Raw genomic sequence first — 21,456 nt, 5'->3', positions numbered from 1 at the left:
TTAAATTATCTGCTTATAGTAACTGTCATTAAATTGATTTTACGTGCCCTTCAGTTATTGTTATGTAGCTTCAATAAAATGATCATCTACATTTTAATTGTCCATCATTGACAGTACAATGTATATATGTTAGAGAAAACACTTCTTGGTTTTGGTAGACAATGTAAAACAATCGGGGTTGGGAAATCCCTCCCCCTCCAGGTTTTACATTGTCTACCTAAACCCTTGGAGATGTGTTTTCTCCTGTACCTATAATAATAGAATTCACAACTAGCCCCTCACCCTCATCTCACCCTTGCACTTCCAAGGTAGACAATCTCATCCTCAACTACTCCCTCACCCACAGCAAACCCGCTGGCATCCTCAGAAAACCACTGTCACCCTGACATGATCCACTCACCATCAGATAATATACTTACCCTAACCTAACCCCTCTCACCTTCAGTTTCAGGGCCCCGGAGTCGCAACATACCCCTGGTTCCCACCTCCCTGGGGCAGGGCAAGGACTACTTTGATGAGATGTTCCAGGACCTACAGAGAGACACCCTCTACAACTCCCTCCGGCCAAAGAGCAGTCCCCTGGAGCGTCCTCCCAGCTCTACCCACCATGACTACACCGTTGCAACATCCAGGTGAGTTGGTGACATCAAAGTAGTTTAGGTTTTTTCCTTTCCTTTTCTTAATGCCAAGTCAGTGTATTTTTTGGAAGAATTTGCCAGATTTAAAGTAGGTCAACACAGCAAGAAATGTTTGCCTTAAAGCAAAATGATAAGAAGTAGCAGAAGGTTTTATGTTATGTCTTTAATTTTCAACAAAGGACCTTAAATTACTTTGTTTCCACAAATTCCTTCATGTGATATTTATCAAATTAGGAATATATTCCAAGTTATTATGAGTATTGTGTTCGGTCTGATGAGTCTTACTCTAACTAATTTTAGCAAGGAAGAAAACTTCAAAAAGGAAGTAGATTTATGGCCGAAACATTATAATGAGCAGTTTTAACTGCCCTATTTTGTTCCTTTTGCTACAGTTTTCAACAGAAAGTAGGAAAATATTATTTCCTCTCTATGCTGGTATAAAAGATCGAAGTCACATAGCCTAATTTTTCATAGACAACTGTAAAGCGGAGGTAATTTTTTAGCCTTACACTGTCAGCTAATGTATTGCTTATTGACTGGGATAATGTTTATATAGTGCTGCATCTATTCAGTCAGGAGACTGTGATCATTATCTGAAGTTACTAAAGCTGAAATGGAAACCAAACTATACAATTATCAACAGAGTTATGGAAATACAAGGCTGTATTGACCTGTTAATGAATCCTATTGGTAATTATTTTGGGGAAAACTATCTGAAAGCAGAGTTATATACAAAGCCTAATATTAGTTGTCTGTAATGTGTAACGCATGTTTTTAATAGTAATTCTGTGTACATGAACTGCAATTTCCAGCCCTAGCTCGTACCACACTACTATTGTTGGTCAGCACACTTATGGGTAAGATGCAAGGGTTGTGTGTGCACATGTGTGATGGACCTGTCCCTTGGTGATTTGGCCCTGGATTGAAAAACGTGAAATAGTGATAGCATCTCTGTGTGCCTGTCCATCTGTCTGTCCTTTTCTGTACCTGGATCAGATCCACCTGTTGAATACTTGTTGTTGAGACTAAATGCTATCTTGTTGATCAGCCTAGTGGTCTGGACTTGAGGAATACATGTATGTGTTGTTGGTAGGATGGGTGGTAGCCTAGAGGTTAAAACGTTTGCTTGTCATGCCAAAGGTCCAGGTTCAATTCCCCACATGGGTACAAAAATGTGTGAAGCACATTCCGGTATCCCCACAATGATAATTTTTCTGGAATATCAGTAAAAACAGGATAAAGCCATGCTTATTCACTCCCTCACAATTTCTTGTAATGGTTTACTCATTTCTTCATCAGAACTCATCCATTTTTGTCTAGATATATAACGCTATGCCAACTATGTTGACTTTTGCCTTTTCATATTTTGTTGTTATGAGTGAATTAAACAAAAGTTTATTTTTTCTTACTAAAGTAGAGGTATGAAATGGTAATCAGCCAAAAGGGGTTTTAAGTAGACAAACATTTCAATATTGAGAGGAAATGTTCTGATAGATCTTGTGGTGTCATGTAGCGGAGCTGTAGTTGATGTCCCTGTCCCTGTTAAGAGGAAACACCAAGACACAGAAGTGAGACGTGCATGATTTACCATAGTGGTGGTGGTGCCCCCTGGTGAAACTGTACTTCGTAAATGTGTTCCAGAAATTTCCTGAATGCAAGTATCAACTAGTGCAAAGAGTGAGTGGACACAATTGCTTATGATTAAGATCTTCTCAACTAAGGAAACATGACTGATTGAGCGAGACTGATAATACAAACAGTTTGAATACAAATAGTTTGTGTATTTTCCATACATAATTTTACTCATGGAGTGGAGACTGGTAGGTGAGGTAACGCAGACCAGGGTCCAAGCACTGCAATGTATTGTGTGGTTTTATAGAACTGAAAACAAGAGATATATTGCATGTGAAATATACCACTGAGGTGTTTTGGAGTTATCTTCCTTTTGTGCACAAACACATCTGCAATTAAATCTTTGAAGGGCATTGGCAAAGGAGCAAGCATACGTCCTGAAACATTGTGGTATCCACAATAAAGAAATTGACATCTGTAAATCTGACTTTACTTACATCTGCAGTGCACCAATCCTGTATCTTCAATATGTCCCATTAACCATGAAAGTGCATTTCAGTACTGTTAACTGGGTTTGTCCTGGTGTCTGAATACAGAGTCAACCACAATGTTATTCATATTTTCTAAACATTTTGCATGAACTGCACACCCAAACTTATGATTATATGTAAAATTATAATATGTATATGTATGTATATGCAGTGTAAAATCCCTTGATGCAAGTTATTGTACTTTTATAATAAGCATAGCATCTGTTTAGGATTAAAGCAAAGCATAATTTAAATCGTAACAGTTTCTTTGCGCAAAAAGACATGGACTGGTCTTATGCCTTTGTTGTTTTGAAGTGATTTTCTGTTAATCCCAGTGAAAAGGTTGTCGGCACAGGTGCTACAGATTTGTACCCCAGGTGTCTGTCTGTTTACAGAAATTATACCCTAAACAAAGTCAAAATACAGAAGAGTACCCGGTACCCCACACAGGGTATGAGCCCATATCCTGCAACCCAAAACCAAAAAAGTATGTAGCTGTTCCTGTTTTAAACTGATTTTGATTGGTATTGTGCATTGTGAAATATTCATTCACAGTGTATGCTCGAATCTTATATAATGTAACAAAATGCATCTAATACAACAATGTGACAGTTCTGATCAAGAAAATGGCATGATGCAGAATGGACCCATCCTAGGATAACTTTCTATATTCAGACTTTGTCTCAGGCATGTTACTGTATACATCTGAAGTACCTATGCCGACACTTTTTTATGACCCATTCAGCATTAATCCCTCAGGTCCAGTTTGCTTGACAGAAATCCATGATTACTGGGATTGACTGGGATGAACATTGGGGTGGGGGTGGATTGGTTGGGGCAGGATGATGAGGATGTGGTACACCAGTGTGTCACCTCACTCGCACCACTTGAGCTTCATGCACAGACAGTGGTTTCTCCCACTTCAAATTCCACCTGCTTTTGTCACTTAGTTAGTTCTGCAATCTTTCTTCCAAGAAATCTCTGCTTTACTTGCCCCTTACTTGCATGAGTTTCTTATCAAGAGACAAGCAATTTGCTTTTCTAGAACCTAGTGTTGATTTGTTGTAGATTCTGTTCCCAGCAACCAATACATGTCCTACAAGACGACTTAGTGAATCTAGAGGGCTTTCCAACTTTGTAAGAGGGAGTGCAAATGCTTCTTGGGTAATTTTAGTGAACTTTTCTTTAGACTATGATGTTGTGGTGTTGAGTGAAACATGGCACACGTCATCCATAGTATGGGACCCAGATTGGGAAAGGTTTCAAGCGCCCAATATCTAAGGCCAAGGCCATAGAGAAGGTATTTCACAAGGAATGTTTGCCATTTTCTGCTTTGTACGAACATTGTATATAATAATTCCAGTGGACTAGGGGTAAAGGGCCTGCTTCAGTTTTAACAAACCATTTTGTATTGTTTTTTATCGATTTTCGACTGTTATATCACTGAAGTGCAACTGAAAGAATGAACATTCTCGGAATCAGTCTGAAAGATCATGAGTGAGTTTAGCAGTCGGCAGAATTATGCATTTCTGAGTGCTGTAGATTCTACTTGATACAAGACCGTGTTGCCATTGATCTTGTGTTAGATTACCACTAGCCAGACCCATGAGGTTACTGTCAGTATTTCTGTGTCATTTCGTGCAGACGGTATACAATGTTATCTTGTGTCATTTCAAGTGTCAGATATATTGATTAACAGTGTGACTTTGAAAAAAGCAAAGCTGCAAACTTTTGAGTACTCGCATACCTTTCATATTCCTGTTAAGTATTTCAACATGATTATTGCCTTCAGTTACTTAATTACAACATTTGTGAGTGTATGGCTTTCATTATTTGAAGAAGTTTTCTTTGCAAGATATTTAGTTTCAAGAAATAGAGCATTTTTACTTTCCTTTGCCATCCTCATAGAAATTAATGGTAATGATGGTTCCCTAGTAACCTATGAGGGTTATAGTAGACAGTCTGTTAAACTGGATGACCTGGCTTAGTGACAAGCTTACAATGAGGATCTGTGCTCATAATATCAGTCATCAGACTATTCCTTAGTGTCATTTACAGGCCAAGGTCATACAGCTGTAACATCGCTGTATGTGTTTTTAAAAAAAAATAAATAAACAGCAAAAAATAACAGGTAAAATGGGAATGCACTCAATAGTGGATGTGTACATGGCTAATTCTTTTAAGATAAGGTTCTCTGAAAGATGTCATGAAATACCAACAACGTAGTGAAAGTGATGATTGCTGTCTTTTACTGATGTTTTTCTTAAGTTGAAAGTTTCAGTATTTTTGGTGTATGTCCTTACCCAAATAATATACAGATGTATTATTTTCATATGTATTTTTCAATTTAGTTAGATTTGAAAAAGACATTTGTTAAATATTTTACAAAAGTCCTTTGTAACATGGTCCAGGGTTTTGCCTTGAAAGATTTCTACAGAGCACAATTTGTGACTCCCATGATATGGTGGATTAGACAGCTGACAATGGTCTGGTACGACTTTCTCTATCTATTTCTTATCAAATATATTTTTATCATACAGCTCACAGTAATGTACAGTGTTCAACAGATCTCACAAGTCTCTTATTAAAGCAAGCCTCATTGACTGACAGCCTGCCTCCAACAAAATGCAGCTTTAAAATGGTGGCAATCATCAGGCCATATACAGGTTGTCAAGTGTGGCCTAGCAGGAAAGGTTGTGTGTAGGGTGATCGCTCCCTTCATGTGGAACACAATGTGTAACACAATGTGTAACACAATGTGTAACACAATGTGTCAGAGATCTGTATTACAGAGAGAGGTTAAAAGTCACAAACCTCTGCCTTTCAAACAGTGACTGGTAGCGCTAATCCTCTTATCAGTATTTGTGTTGGTACACTGCACAATAGCAGATCATTTGAATATAAATTAGCAGTAACACCCGGCACAGCTCAAGAGGGTTTAGTGGAGTTGCCTGTACATAGAAACCAGCTCCTGTAGTTAGTGGCTACAAACTTTGAGGTGGCAGACTGATAATACAATTAACATCCAATACAGTATTTTTTCACAAGTGGTCTACATAACACTGGACGGAGGTTTAGGAATTTTATCACTCTGTGGTGTTTGATTCAAGCTGAAATTATGGAAGTGAAGCTTGCAGGAAGTTTAGAGGACAGTTTGGAGCATTATAGATGTGGATTTGTGAAACAGTCTGACATTTAGCAGTGCCGTTGAGTCCTCACGCTCTGCCCTGCAGATTTAGTCTCATCCAGTTCCTGGTGTATTCCTGAGACGATATTCTCCAAATATGATTGAGTGTTTGGGCTGATTTCATGGCTTTCTGAAATGGTTATTACCTGTATCACAGCTGAATTCCAAACTGATATTTGTAAAACATCTTGACATTTAATACATGGGACTATGTGACAGCTCATTAGACCCAAAACCACAAATTATCAGTGAACTGCCACGTAGCATTTTGCAGTGTTTTTTAATTACTGCTTCATATGTGCATGCGAAGTAATTTCTTATTGGGTGGAATAGGACAAGTTAGGTTTGTAATTATTAGAGTTACCTCCCCCTATGCTCCTTTAATGAACAGTTATTGTGATATTCATGCAAACACACTGGTACCCTTACCAGGAGGATTACATTGTGACTGAAGGTGGTGGACTTACATAGGATTACAGATCATTACTTACGCCTGTGCTGCTAATTGTTAGTGACCTGTGCTGCAACTATTTCTTCCCTGTGTGTTGTGGTGGGTTCTCTACACCAAAAATTAACTGTCTCTAAAACAATGGCTTGTGCCCGCAGTGCAATTGGAGATGTGAAGATCCTGGAGGTTCAACAAGATGGAAAGTACGTCCGACTCATCAATGATGGGCCTCAGGTAAGAAAATCAGCAATATCAGTGATCATGTTCATTTCAACAAACATTTACCATTACGATTCACTTATGTAGTCAGAGAATCAAACTGTATCCTTCATGACGGCAATTTCTTATTCGTGATTACTAGAATCAAATACTTATGACTTTTTAAAAATGGGGAAAAGGAGTGTTTTCACTTGAACTGTGGTGTCATTTATCAAAATTTCTCCAAAATGGAATGAATCCAAGCCAGGCAAGGTCATGACAAACACTTGTATATATTTAATTGGGTAGTAATGTGGTCACTGATTACTGTCATAAATTTACACTGTCATCACGGTCAAAACATTTCAAATGGTTTTTTTTGTTATTGTTTCACTGAATATGATGAGTAATATGTCAACTGCTGACTTCTTATTTGTTACCCAATATTCATGATTTGTTACCCAATATTCATTATTTGTTACCCAATATTCATGATTTGTTACCCAATATTCATGATTTGTTACCCAATATTCATGATTTGTTACCCAATATTCATGATTTGTTACCCAATATTCATTATTTGTTACCCAATATTCATGATTTGTATTATGTTCACCTCAGATACTGGGATTTTCACAGCCTAAGTATATCTCAGTTATCACAGCACACGATCATAGTGTTAATATCGCTGGCTTTCATGAAACACTTCTTTCAAATGTAGATACTATTTTATTCTTTTCAAATATCTGTATAAAGAAAACCAGGAGCATAAGAAAGTTTTACTTTGGTCATAAATCTTGCAATTTTGTTAAACTTTATGGATAACAACTTCTAATATATTGTGACTGCAACATTTTGATACCATTTGTACCATTGTCAAGCAGAGATGAATCAAAACTCAAAGAACATAAATCTTAGCTTGACTAAAATGTTGATTTGGCAGTCAGACTTTTGTGACTTGGGTCATGAATTGTTATCATGCCTTGTTACTTTGATCATGTGGACAAGTCATAAAAGACAACCTAGTGGAAAAAGCCATGCACCAAAGACCTGAGTTCAGTTCCCAACATCTAATCACAATCCTGAAACCCATATCCAATGTTCCATGATGTAACATAGAACACTGCTGTGGCTAACCTGGTATGACTGGTATATGGCAGTATAATATGTGAAATACTGTTCACACCCAAATTACCACTTTTAGGCCTAGATTTTCGAAGCTCTCTAGCGCTAAGATAGTTGTAAGTTGATGTTAACATGTGGCACTTTCGACTATCATAGCGCTTAGAGGGCTTTGAAAATCCCAGCCCTAGTGCTGTGATAAGCTGGAAGTAGCATGTTGACCATGTATGTCTTGGTACAGGAACTAGAGTTTGGAGGCTTCCTCCTCCAGCAGAACGTGGGGGGCCACCCAGTAGCAGTGTACCGCTTCCCCCCTCGTACCAAGTTCCCATCCAACTCCACCATCACAGTGTGGTCTGGCATGAATGACCCCATCCTCCACCAGCCCCCCTCGGACTTTGTGTGGAAGGAACAGCAGAAGTGGGGCACGGGACCAGAGTGTACGTCCATCTTGTGTCGACCTAATGGCCAGGTATGCAGTTGATAATATAGATCCATAGACAAACTGATAATGTATCCCCACAGCCAAATCGATGGTTTTGTTTCCAGAACAATTATGTTATGTTGGCTGATAAACTAAGCTGATAATAAGGCCTCATGTCCAAACTGGTTGTGACTAGTTCAGTGACGAAACTGATAATATATTTCATCAATCAACCTGATGATAGGCTGGTTGTGGCCAAACTGGTTATGTAGCTCCATGACCAAAGAGGTGATTACGCCCCTGCTTGTCTCCTGTTACTGTATATGAGGATATTAGTGATACTACAACACTGTCTATAAACCATTGTGGTTTGGATGATCCTAGCATCTTTAACTCTTGCTGACATTTAATCACAATATCTGTCAAAAGGGTATGGAATGATCAGGTTATATTCAAAATAAGTTAATTTCTCTCTTGCTTTGCTAACTTAAGTGCTATCTAATGATTCTCCTCATCTTGTAGGCCATAGCTTGGACAACTGCGGCTCATCGCTTCGCACGTAATGCTTTCGAAGATGGGAAGGATGAGGAACAAATTCAGCGTAAGATGACATGATGTCTTAATGTACCGAAATTCATGATTTCTGAAGGATATTTTCAGTATATGATGTTAAGAGCTTCAGTGTAGTTGTCATTTCACAGTTCTAGCAGAATGAGATTGGAATTGAAAGTTTCTCTGTGGATATATCATTTCAGATAACATACACAGATTTTTGCTCCAAACTCTGAAGAATTTGTAGTGCACCTGAAGTGAAAGTTCAGATGGACGTAGTTATGTTAAAGGCACAATGTCATGCTTTTTTGACAATATTTTGGTCTGCGTTTTATATATTGGGGGCATATGCCCTCACTTTAGATGCAGTAAAAGACTTATTGTCACTTAATACATGCCAGAAATAGATCTTTGAATCTTAGATGTGAACAGCCTCCAAACAGATAACACTTGTCATAATGGAATACAGTAAACAACTAGTCCACACATCGAAAAATTTCCCACGCCATGTTCTGTGTGTTTGCCGAACTGGTGCAATCACAAGTTGTGTGCAGCATATTTGTAAAATGCACTCTAAGGACATAACTCTATGGGTTTGCTTAAAACAGACAGTAGAGGGCATGAGAGTTGTATTAATGCACCATTGCATTAATTAATTCAAACTTCTTAACTGAACCTTGTAATCTAAATAGTATTGTTTTGTAGATATAAATTACAATGTAGCTTCCCTGAGGGCAGATAGCTACTGTTCTTTAGAAAAAAGCACTGCATACTTTTAGAAATAGTGGTGCGACATTATGCTTTTAATCACAGACTATCCTATTGCCTTTTGATACGATAATTCATATACTTTTCATAATCTGAACCAGTGATGTCATTGAAACAAAAGCTTTGCATTGATGATAAGACAATGATGTCTCTAGAAAGGTGCAAACAGTTCTGATCACATAAAAATACTGGAAAAGTAAACCTTGCCTAAATTGTGCCACCATGGCTGTGGACAAGATTCAATAAGTAGAAAATAAGGATTTTGAATTAGTTTAAATTAGATGACCTAATAGGCTGAAATAACTGTAGGCATCAAGGACTTGTACCGTCATTAAGCAGAAGTAGTAATAGTTAATATACATCCAATTTACTGCACTCTCTGTATGAAATCTGACTGCTGTCTGCTCAAGTGGTTAACTTATGTCTATGTATTGACTTCCAGCTCTGGACCTGGTGCAGGACAATGATGTGGATTCTACACCCAGGGACAACGAGTCCTTGACGGAAATCAACGTGGATGTTGGAAACAAGCAAGACCATGTGTATCTCCGCAGGTGAGATGCGGTTCTTAGATGTGTGTGTATCTCCACAGGTGAGATGCAATTAGATATGTGCATCTCTGCAGGGGACATGTGATTCTTGGAGATGTGTGCATCCCCAGGCCCTGGAGGTGAGATACAATTCTTAACATGTGTGTATCTCCGCAGGTGAGATGAAATTCTGAGACATGTGTAGCCTGCAGGTGAGATGCGGGTCTTAGACACGTGTGTATGTCCACAGGTGAGATTCAATTCAGAGACGTGTTTCTCTGCAGGTGAGACGCAATTCTTAGATATGTGCATCTCTGCAGGTGACATGTGATTCTTAGAGATGTATGTATCACGGGCTCCGGAGGTGAGATACAATTCTTAATATGTGTGTTACCCCTGCAGATGAGATGAAATTCTGAGACATGTGTATCTCTGCAGGTGAGATGTGATTCTTAGAGATGTATGTATCACGGGCTCCGGAGGTGAGATACAATTCTTAATATGTGTGTTACCCCTGCAGATGAGATGAAATTCTGAGACATGTGTAGCCTGCAGGTGAGATGCGGGTCTTAGACACGTGTGTATGTCCACAGGTGAGATTCAATTCAGAGACGTGTTTCTCTGCAGGTGAGACGCAATTCTTAGATATGTGCATCTCTGCAGGTGACATGTGATTCTTAGAGATGTATGTATCCCGGGCTCCGGAGGTGAGATACAATTCTTAATATGTGTGTTACCCCTGCAGATGAGATGAAATTCTGAGACATGTGTATCTCTGCAGGTGAGATTCGTTTCTTAGACATGCATGTCTGCACGAGAGATGCAATTTTTACAAAATGTGTGAACTCCACAGGTGAAATGCAGAGATGCAATTTTGAGAAATATATGTATATCTGCAGGTGATTATCAATTCTGAGACTCATCAGGTCCTTGACAGGCATCGTCTGAACAGGACTACAACATCTAGCTGTAACAAGTTCAGTTCAGACTGACTGCAATATATCTGATTTCAGATCTTACCCTTGTTTCATGCAGTACCTGTTTGACATTTTGTGAGATAAACATATTGCAGTTATGTTGCCAGCATTACTTTGTGGGAGGGACTGCATTTTAGCATATTTAATTCACACTGGATATATGCAGAGCAGATACACAATTTTTGTGCATCTGATTTTACAGATTTGACCGATGGTGAACATTACTAATTACTATACATCTCATTACAGAGAGAAGCAGCCTCCACCGTCACTTTCTGCTCAGCGCCACCCCCACGGAAGTCCCTCCTCCCAGGCCTGTCACCCCCACATTGGCCAGTCCCGCCCACTGATGTATGGCAATGACAACAGCACCTGGAGTCGTCAGTCTCGACAGCAGTCCACTCGGCCAGACCCTATACCTGGTGGGTGCTGATGGTTGGTTTCTTGCGTAGTGTCTGAAATACCAGATATGGAAAGGTCCTTGAAACCACTGACTGTTGTAAAGTTAGAAGGTCTCACTATGCATTTGTGTGTCCTAGAACCCAGATTGTTTGGTTTGTCTAGTCCAGAGATGATTGTTTACCTATACGTATAATGGGCTCTGGTAGGACAGTCGTATAAAATGCTACAATTTGTGGCAGAGTTGAGTCCCTTAGATAGTTGAAAGACTCTTTTTGTTGTTTTGCATAGTGAGACTTTTAAAACAATTCAGAGTTTCATGTTAACTTGTAGGAGTGACTTTTGTGATGTTTTGCACTACTTTAAACTGTTTTTCAGTCTGAAAACAGCCTGTCAATTTTAAAGACATTTCACCAAACACTGACTTTTTCCACACAAAGAATTAGTTAATACATAGGAACAAATGTCAGCTGACAAAACATCAATGGTATTCCAGGTCAACCTTATGCAGGGGCAGCCGCCCAGAGAATGGGAAGTGCTCCGCTCCGCAAGTACTTGGCCCAGAATGCAACAGTGAAAGGAAGTGGAGCTCTGGCCAATCGCTCGGTACGTTGCCAGTCTGGTGTGTGATGATTGTTGCTCTGTAAAAACGTAAAGGCACGCTGCCTCCAGCACTGTGAACCAAGTCTGTCCCTGTTAAAATGGTTGGGGTACTCTTCACTTCAATAGCTGCATGTAAATAACAAAACTAATCTCATATAACCCTTCATTATCTTCAAACATATTTTTGGTCATCATTTCTCATTTGTTATTATTTTTTGCATAGTAGACTTGCTCAAATTCAATGCTTCATTTGTCTTTATGGTTCATGGTCAGTGACTTATGATTTTGTTGACTTTGTTATTAGTTTGCTGAGAATACCTTGTGTTTTGTGATGATGATGTTTATTCTCTATATTTGTACTATATATTTTCTATGCTTTTAACATGGTCACTGGTGTTCATTACAGAATATAACTAGAGGAATTACCTGACCTTTTAACATGGTGACAAAAAATATTAACGGATAACTGAGTTACAGTGTATAGATGCATGAATTACTTAATTATAGTAATCGGTGGCAATAATAGTTTAGTTTCAGTAATTGGCTAAATTGATAGTTTATAGTAATTGGTTACAAGAATATATTAGTTACAGTGACTGGCCACAATAGTAATTTAGTTACAGAGTATGACTCGATGAATAACTTAATTATAGTGATTGGTTACAATAATACATGTAGTTTAGTTACAATAACTGACTAAATTGATAATTTACATTAATTGGCTATAATTATAGTCTAGTTACAGTAACTTGCCACAACAATGATTAGTTACAGTGTATGGCAAGATGAATAACCTAATTATAGTGATTGGCTACAACAACAGCTTACAGTATATTGCTAAATATATAATTTGTTAACAGAATATGGCACCTAAATAACTAAATCATTGTTTATGAATACATAATTTAATCAACAGATACCTATCTTAGCATAAAACTGAAAACCGGGATGTCTCTAATGAAGTGTAAATTTGGTTAAAATCTAACTAAATAAAAAAACACACATAGTTTTAAGCCATATTTTATTTTCATGAAGAGTAGATTACTAGTTATACCTTTCATATATTCACCAACCTCACCTAATATGTTTTTCCTGAATACATGAGAACAAATGCAAGGGAAACAGTTAAAATATCTTTGAATTTAGCAGAGAAATAATTATCTAATTATCTATGTAAGAAGACAATTAATTGATGTCAAACCTCATTCTTGCATAATTTTGGGAAATCCGATTAACACCAAAATATTTTTAAAATTCTCTGTATACCATTAAAAAAAAGTAGAAGATATTTTATTTTGTGAGCATACCACTAGCCAATGCCAGTGCATATGGGAAAAAGTAATATATATCCACATAGATGAAACAAAGTAATGGATTGAAAAAAAGTCACATTTTCCTTTAATTTCTTCTCTTCCTCATCTGCTTCCTCCTTGGCCTAATCATTTGCATTGTATCAATATCTCCTCTCAATATTTACCAGTAATTTTGTTATTCTATTCGTACTGATAATTAGTACCAGGCTTTCAGGGTTCTGTGGTAGTACAGATGTAACACAGTGTGATGAGGTGTCAGTTCTGTAAACTAGTCTCTGCTTGCTTCCTATGCTGCCTTCAGAGGACGAGCTCTAGCTGCGGGTCGGAGGATACATACTTTGAGTACCCGTGAGTCGAGTTACAACCTGATATTGTCACAGGACGATGTCATCCAGGCTATGTCAGGGTTGCACATTTCACACTCCCTGTATCACATTTGCATGAGCTGTTAGTGTTTTGCAGGATTGGTGTTTCTGTCAAATTCGAAATGCCAGCGCTGTGGCAGCATTACCTATTGCACGTTACCCCAAGTGAATTTGACGAAGCGTTCAGCATAACATATATGGACAGGCTGCCTGCAGCATAACACAGTCCACTCACTGATTTTTCATGTATCTCAGATCAGTCCAAACTTTCAAGAAATATAACTTTGACATTTGATATTCATAAAGATTCTGCTGAAACACTGATAAACACATCATGCCACTATCAGTTTCACAGAGATCACCATCAGTTTCACACATGTGACATTAGTTTCACACATTCCACCATCAGTTTCAAATGTGCCACCATCAGTTTCACACATGTCACCATCAGTGTCACACACGTCACATCAATTTCACACCTCACATCAGCTTCACATGCAACCATCAGTTTAACACATGTCGCCATCAGTTTCACACACTACCAATCAGTTTCACACATCACCATCAGTGTCACAAATGCAACCATCTGTTGCACACATGCCACCATGAGTGTCACACGTGTGACCATCACATGCACATATTTCACCAGCAGTGTCACATATGCCTCCATCAGTTTCACACATGCCACCATCAGTGTCACACATCTCACCATCGGTGTCACACAGGCCACCATCAGTGTCACATATGACACCATCAGTTTCACATATGACACCATCAGTGTCACACTTGCCACTGTCAGGGTCACATATGACACCATCAGTTTCACATATGACACCATCAGTTTCACACTTGACACCATCAGTGGTCATGATATGATGCAGCTGAACAGTTAAAACAGCATTGAACCTAACTCACTCACTAACATAAGTAGGAGTCAGTGGCTTAGTGCTTCTTTTGATTTCCTGCATGACAGTTAAGTAGCTGTGTTGACCTTTTGCTAGAAATGCTAGAGCCTAGTGAGCTAGACATCAAACTGGTATTTGCAGCAGAAGTCCAGCTTTCTCAGCTACATCTTGGACCAGGGCCCCATGGCGATGTGACGGCGGCAGCGGCAAGCACCTCAACGCGCGCATGATCTGCAGCGCATGTATATTGCTGCCTTACTGTGTGCATTGCAGTTTGCATTATTATGGAAGCTTCGTTTATTTTGCTGTGATCCCAGTTTGACAACATCAGCCTCATGTTATGTTACAGTTCATCATTAACTTCTCATTGCTTCAGCTGATGACAACATGGCTGTCTAATCTGCTAACATGCATTAACAGAGGTAACAGATGACTGACGGCCGATACAATGTGTGGTGTCGATAGCAGCGTTCAAAATTAGGATTGAAAGACTCAGGGTTTTCATAATCCTCAAAGTTTAGGGGATCTGATTCAAATACAGCAGCAGCATGACTCAGAGACCCCTAACACCACATTCCTTTCTAGCAGTAAACAGTAAATGCTGCTTTTGGTTAGTGAGACAGTTAAAGACTGAAATTCAAAATGGCAGCCAGAATATCTTTAGAATAGATTGGGATTGCAATCAGTGGAGAATAAGAAGACTAACCAAACATTTACATTAGATGAGTTTTTCAATATCCAAATTTGCCATTTTGCTGTCCTATAGCAAGTTATGGCAAATATTAAGTTATGACAAATATTGTTCTGCTGGAAAACGTAATTTAACCACAAATTTGTCTCCCAATCACCATTTGTGGTGTCACCTCATGATTTACCCCCCTTTATGTTTTTATTTTATTTATGGTTTTCTTCTCCTGGCATGACTGAAAAGTAGAAATGATAAAAAAATGAGAAACCTAAAATAACAACAAACATACACCTTCACTATTTCATTGATCCATTAACCTTGCTTATGAATTAATTTTGTCAAAATTAGAAGTTGCTGAAACTTTTTGAGGCATGGCAGGAGAGGAGAATCAAACCAGATCTGGCTTCCATACAAGACTTGATTCCTGTTTGTTTTTTAGGCTGGTACAATCCGGTTCGGACCACCAACTCCCTTCCTCTCTCCCTTGCAACAAGACATCTCTGCTAGCAAAGACAACCGACCTTCCTCGCTAGTGCGCTTCACTGCTTAGGTGTGTCACATGACTGTCACGTGATATCCTGCAGTTCTGTCCTTTTCACTTTTGTTTTATCCTTTAGTTTGCTTTGTTGATAAAACTGTAAACTTGAAGCTCTAAGAGCGTTTCCATGGAGAGTAAGGCCTGTACATGTAATATGAGCTCTTGAATTGTGACAGTGCTTAAAGCTAGTGTGCATGTCAGCACATGCATATTTTACATGGTTTGTATGGGTTGTTTCCCAGTGTTGACTGGACGTACACTGTACCGTGTTGCTGCTGTGATATCCTGAGTGCAATGAAACCAATCACCTGTATAGTTTGCTCTTGTGTGTCAATGTAACATTAATCAGTAATGATCATTAACACATAACCATCCTCATAGTGTTGTTTGGATTTATCTAATGAGAAAAGAAGCTGAAGTTAATAAACATATGGTGGAAAGAAGTAAGTGTGAGTAGATAAGATGAAATTTATCTATTAAGTCAATGGCAACAATGTTTTTCAGGTGTTAGTAACACCCAAGGGTGATAAGCAGTTGCCCATACAAGTCCACAAGGATGACCACTAGTTCGTCATACATGTCCTACAGTTGTTTAAACAGGCCCCAGTAATTGTTAATTGGGAAATAAATAGATAAGGATAAGTTAATCTTCGATCTCAAATGCATAAAGTAACGATTTCCTTCTATCTGTATATAACACAGGTCCCATTGGTGACTTGCAGTGGCTCATACAGGTCCACTTCAGTGACCTGCAGTTGCACATAGGTCATATCTGGGATGTCAGCCACAGCGGGCTAGGCGGCTGACTTTGTGTGCTTGCGATTATGTGCCTGACTCTGAGGGTGCAGGTTCGAATCCCGGATGGGACTCAACCTAGAAAGTACTTTAATTTGTAGTTTACTAAGAAAGTGAAATCCCAAATATGACATATGTTGCATTTGACCACTTTCTAAATGGCATTGTGTAATCATGATCTGCAGTTGCTCAAAAAGGTCTTGTAGGATGACCTGCATTTCCTCAAGCAGGTCTTCAAGGGTCACAGACCTGCAGTTGCTCACACAGGGCCTCAATGGCAGTCTGTAGTTTTTCATCCAGGTGTTCTCTCACTGGTTGTCTGTAGGTATTTAAGGATATCCCAGAGAGTGATACATACAGGTCTTCAGAGGTACATGTAGTTCCCAATACAAGGATTTTCATGTTGAAAAATATCCGCTATAAATTGTTTGATGAGAAAATGTTGAAATGGACTACTTGAATATTTCATAGGTGCAAGGATGATACCATTCAGAACTGTTTCAGTGTTCTCCAAATTTCCTTTTTTGTATTTTATATTATCTGCAAATTAAATATAAGATCAAATTTGTTTACCAAATTTTACACAATACAATGAGTTATTTCCATCTGATGGACAAACAATTTAGACAATACTGCACTATAAATCCAAAGTTAAGTTCACCTAGCACTGCAAGATATTGCATGTCTCAAAGACACAGCTGAAGTAACAATTCCATACAAAACCAAGTTCTTGGTAACTCAGCAGGTAATACATGTCAGTGTAATCTGGGGTAGTGGAGCAGCCTAGTAATTAAGGCATTTGCTTGTCACACCAATGTCCTGTGTTTGATTCCCTACATGAGTACAACATGTGAAGCCCATTTATGGTATCCCCAACTTGATACCATTAAACCATTCACTCACTCAATGCAATCCATGTTTTGGGCCCCTCAGCATGGAGAGTAACTCTTGTACATCATCCATGTTTCAGGAACCAGGAACAACATCTCCACCTCCCAGCCCCTTCATGAAGCCTCGTTCCCGGTTCCAGCAGGGTCTGACCCAGGTTCAATCCCAGCACCACCAGTACCTTCCGCCTATGCCACGGCCACCACTTTTCTCTGAGTGGTAGCTCAAAGTCACAACTCATCAACACTGAACCCCCATTAATCTGGACACTGTTAATCAAGAGTCTTGTTTACAGATAATGACAGTTAGAAATTGCTTTATTGTAAAATCATAATACTTGTTTTGTATTTTATCTGTTAAATTTTAAACAATTTGGCCTAAAATTCAATGTTTGTGGTCAAAAGTAATGTGTAGTCAAAGCTACTGGATTAGCAGGGTTCTTCAGTGGACAGTTTTATAATGACTAAATTATATTTTCAACACACATTGTCTCAGTTGATTAAAGTTCAATGACCGAAATGACTTCAAGGAGAATTAACAATGTTTGAAACCTGACATTAATTACCACCAAAGTTGTATGCACCAAATGCAGGGACGTATTTTTGTATCTGGGTCATCACCAAAGAACCTGTGAAATCATGATGATGCAGATAATTCATTCATTAATAAATATTTATTTTTGTTTATATATCAACTATGCACAGATATGCACAATTCTAAAAGAAAACTTTATCATCCTCAAATGTTTATGTATTTTTCTATTATTGAACACAATGCTTCAGCAGAGATAGAATTTACGATATTTGTATGATGTATATGTTGTTAGAAGACTGTACTATTGCTTTTTAAGTTTAGGCCATCGCAAGTTGATTACTTGTTCATTAGGGGGTAAGGAGTGAGTTGGGTTTAGTATAACTGTTTCACAGTTACCTCACATCATGTCTGCTTACTGGAGATTAAACATTAATATTAAAAACACTTTCAGATGATTAACTCTTTATGGAAAGCTACCAAGCATGGCTGCAGTGTTGACAGCAAAGACGCTTAATTGGGGAAAATAGAGATTTGAACATAAGTTTCTGGAATTCACTACCTGTGCACCCTTAAAGTTCAAATGACTTGTGATGTTGAAAAGAACTACTGTACCTACGAGTAAACATGCTGAGTCTTTAAAAAGAAATACCATTATTTCTCTTATTTGATTTACTCTAGAATGACAATGTATATTATACTAATTGCCCTAGAGTTAATTGAAAAGTGCATTATCAATGAAAATGAATGTTCTCAAGGTTCAGGTATTTAGTGGGTGGGGGAGTTTGCCTTGGAAGGGATGGTTTTAATATTTATTATTAAATAATGTTGAAAAATAAAATTGACTATCATTTTAGAAAACGCACTCAGTTTATGATGAACATATAATCAAATTTGTTTATGGATGAATGTAAATATAACTGTAGCCAGTTTTGTTTAGAAAATAACATAACTGTTTGTCATGATCGACTGCAAATGTTTCTGTGGTTTACTCTGAATCGTCAAAATATTCCAGAACAAATTAATACTTGTTTACAGATCTTTGGCCGAGTAAAAACCACATTATTTTCTTAAAGTCACAAATGTATCACTGCATTGAACACCTTTGTGTGCTTTGTCCAAAACATACATCCCCATTTACGGGAAGTTGTTTTCAGGGTAATGCTGTCTTTTCCTTTTTTGATCTTCACTGTAAAAAAAGGTTGACAAAAACTGACCGGATTTAGACAAAAACTCATGATTATGTTCTTGAAAAAATGAGTTCAAATGGACGGGTTTTTCTCTGTCAAACAAGCATTGAAATTGGTCTGACCTTAAAGTAGACTCCATGTTGCATCCACTGTTTATTTCTTTTTCAATTATTTCAATCCTAGTTTGATAGGAATAATCATCTGCCATTATTTGCTAATATACACTGGACATATCTGGAAAATCATTGACATATATTGTGGAAGGATTAAAAAAAATATCCTTATGAAACATGGAGCGGTATAGAGGGAATCTTTATTAAGGACTTCATAGATGATGATGATGATGATGATGATGATGATGATGATGATGATGAAGATGATGATGATGATGATGATGATGAAGATGATGATGATGATGATGATGAAGATGAAGATGAAGATGAAGATGAAGATGATGATGATGATGATGAAGATGATGATGATGATGATGAAGATGATGATGATGAAGATGATGATGATGATGATGATGAAGATGATGAACCAAATCTGGTCTAGAACCCAAATAAATTCAGACGTTTGACACGATATTCAGAATGACAATCTCTCATCATTAAGCATAGTTGATGTTGCTCTAGCTTACATCATCTCATACCATTGCTTTGTGATATTGTATATGTCCTTGTTAATGTTCTTGACTGTGATACTGTAATTCCAATTCATTGCTGTGATAGACAAAGTGTACATACCAGCTTAGAGTAGATAGACCAAATACACTTACAATATACACTGAATCATGCCTAATGCTCTGTAATGACCTTGCAACGATTTACCGTAAAGCTCAACTATGTTTGCCTGCTAGACAATTTTCAAACATTTTGTAGTTTAGTTAATTTACCCAGACACAAATAACCTAGGATGCAGATGAAGGGGTTTGAAACAGTGAGGATGCACATAATACCAAGCCTTAAGTGAACCAACGCAATGTGATTGGTTGATGTGTCTGAAAATGGGGTACTTCCCTCATCAGCTCAGGCAGATGAGGAATTTCGAAAGGGGGATGTACAGTATTCGAAAGCTTCAGCGTGAAGAACGCCACACAATTGTGCACCCCTGCCCCCTTTCATTCCTCCACCCCACTCTCTCAACACCCCTGCATATGCTAGTACAGCTTCCTGTAGGGTTACAAATGAATAAGAGAATGTGTTTGGGATATATATAGTACTGTATCACAACGAAAACATATTATCAGTTTTGACTCAAAGTTACAAGAAAACGATATTAGCCACCTACATTTACCCATGTGACAGTGAAAGATGACTGGATGACGAATGACAATGTTGTGTTTGATTATATAATGCCTTCATTACCAGAATGACCCTTTGAAAATTTGAATTATCATTTTCAAAGTGTTTCAGTATATAGTTTCCTTTTGGAACACCATTGCGAAAAAAACTGATTTTCTAACGAGTCATAAATATTTTCTAGGGACTGATTTCCGAATACAAAATGTGTAGTATTTTTATAATATGGTTGTGAAATAGAGGAGTATTCGAGTTACACAGAATGTATCGATAAATTGCCATTGCTTTTATGTTATGTGATATTTTGTATTTAAACATTAGATGTTAATATAGAAGCAATCTGACATTCCGTCCATTACTAGAAATAAATATTTCTTATACTACACCACATGTTTAATTATTGTTTGTTCGGGGTTTACAATAAGTCTACTGATGTCATTTTTTATGATTTACCTTCTCCCACTTTGACCAAAAGTATGTGATCCAAGGGTCGTAAATTTTAATGCTCATTTTGATTCTGATTTTGATTTTGACCTTTACTTTGCCCAAATCATAACCTAAAGTCTAGTATCATTCAAGATATTAATTCATGAATACTGAGTAGGTGACATGATGTTTCAAATATACCCACGCTAGCGAGGAATTGTGTAGTATGATGTAGAATGTCCTCAACCATCAATATTAATCATGCTATTTTCAAGAGAATATGCCCCTGTTGAAAATACTGGTATCCTTCAAGATAAACTATGACTATCTATCTGATGGTCCAGTTACTGTCGAAACTATTTGATGTCACTGCAGGTGACAGTGGACTAGGAGCTGTGGGCTAGCTTTGTGGTTAGTCTTTGCTTGTCACATTGAAGACTCAGGTTTGATTCCCCTCGTGTGTACAATGTGCACAGACCATTTCTGGTGTTTCCTGCTGTGAGACTGCTGGATTATTGCTGAAAAAGTTTCGTAAAACCAAACTCACTCACTCACTCACAGCACTATG

General features: G+C 38.0%; 1 protein-coding gene across 3 annotated transcripts in view; it reads left to right on the top strand.

Annotated features, from left to right (window-relative positions):
* LOC137261136 (lamin-B2-like) overlaps nucleotides 1–20,841 on the top strand; it is a 67,092-nt gene extending 46,251 nt beyond the window's left edge. Inside the window, exons 9-17 of one of the 3 annotated variants that reach the window (XM_067798832.1) lie at nucleotides 446–632; nucleotides 6,534–6,609; nucleotides 7,937–8,167; nucleotides 8,642–8,720; nucleotides 9,882–9,993; nucleotides 11,196–11,368; nucleotides 11,842–11,951; nucleotides 15,659–15,769; nucleotides 17,523–20,841. In XM_067798832.1, the coding sequence (XP_067654933.1) occupies nucleotides 446–632; nucleotides 6,534–6,609; nucleotides 7,937–8,167; nucleotides 8,642–8,720; nucleotides 9,882–9,993; nucleotides 11,196–11,368; nucleotides 11,842–11,951; nucleotides 15,659–15,769 (1,079 nt within the window). In that variant the 3' untranslated portion in view covers nucleotides 17,523–20,841. The remainder of the gene's footprint in view (nucleotides 1–445; nucleotides 633–6,533; nucleotides 6,610–7,936; nucleotides 8,168–8,641; nucleotides 8,721–9,881; nucleotides 9,994–11,195; nucleotides 11,369–11,841; nucleotides 11,952–15,658; nucleotides 15,770–17,522) is intronic. The other 2 variants (XM_067798831.1, XM_067798830.1) reach the window with 2 other exon arrangements.
* The last annotated feature ends 615 nt before the right edge of the window (nucleotides 20,842–21,456 follow it).

This window comes from Haliotis asinina, chromosome 14 (genome assembly GCF_037392515.1).
Source record: "Haliotis asinina isolate JCU_RB_2024 chromosome 14, JCU_Hal_asi_v2, whole genome shotgun sequence".
Taxonomy (NCBI): domain Eukaryota; kingdom Metazoa; phylum Mollusca; class Gastropoda; order Lepetellida; family Haliotidae; genus Haliotis; species Haliotis asinina.
This window is presented reverse-complemented; position numbering and strand designations above follow the sequence as displayed.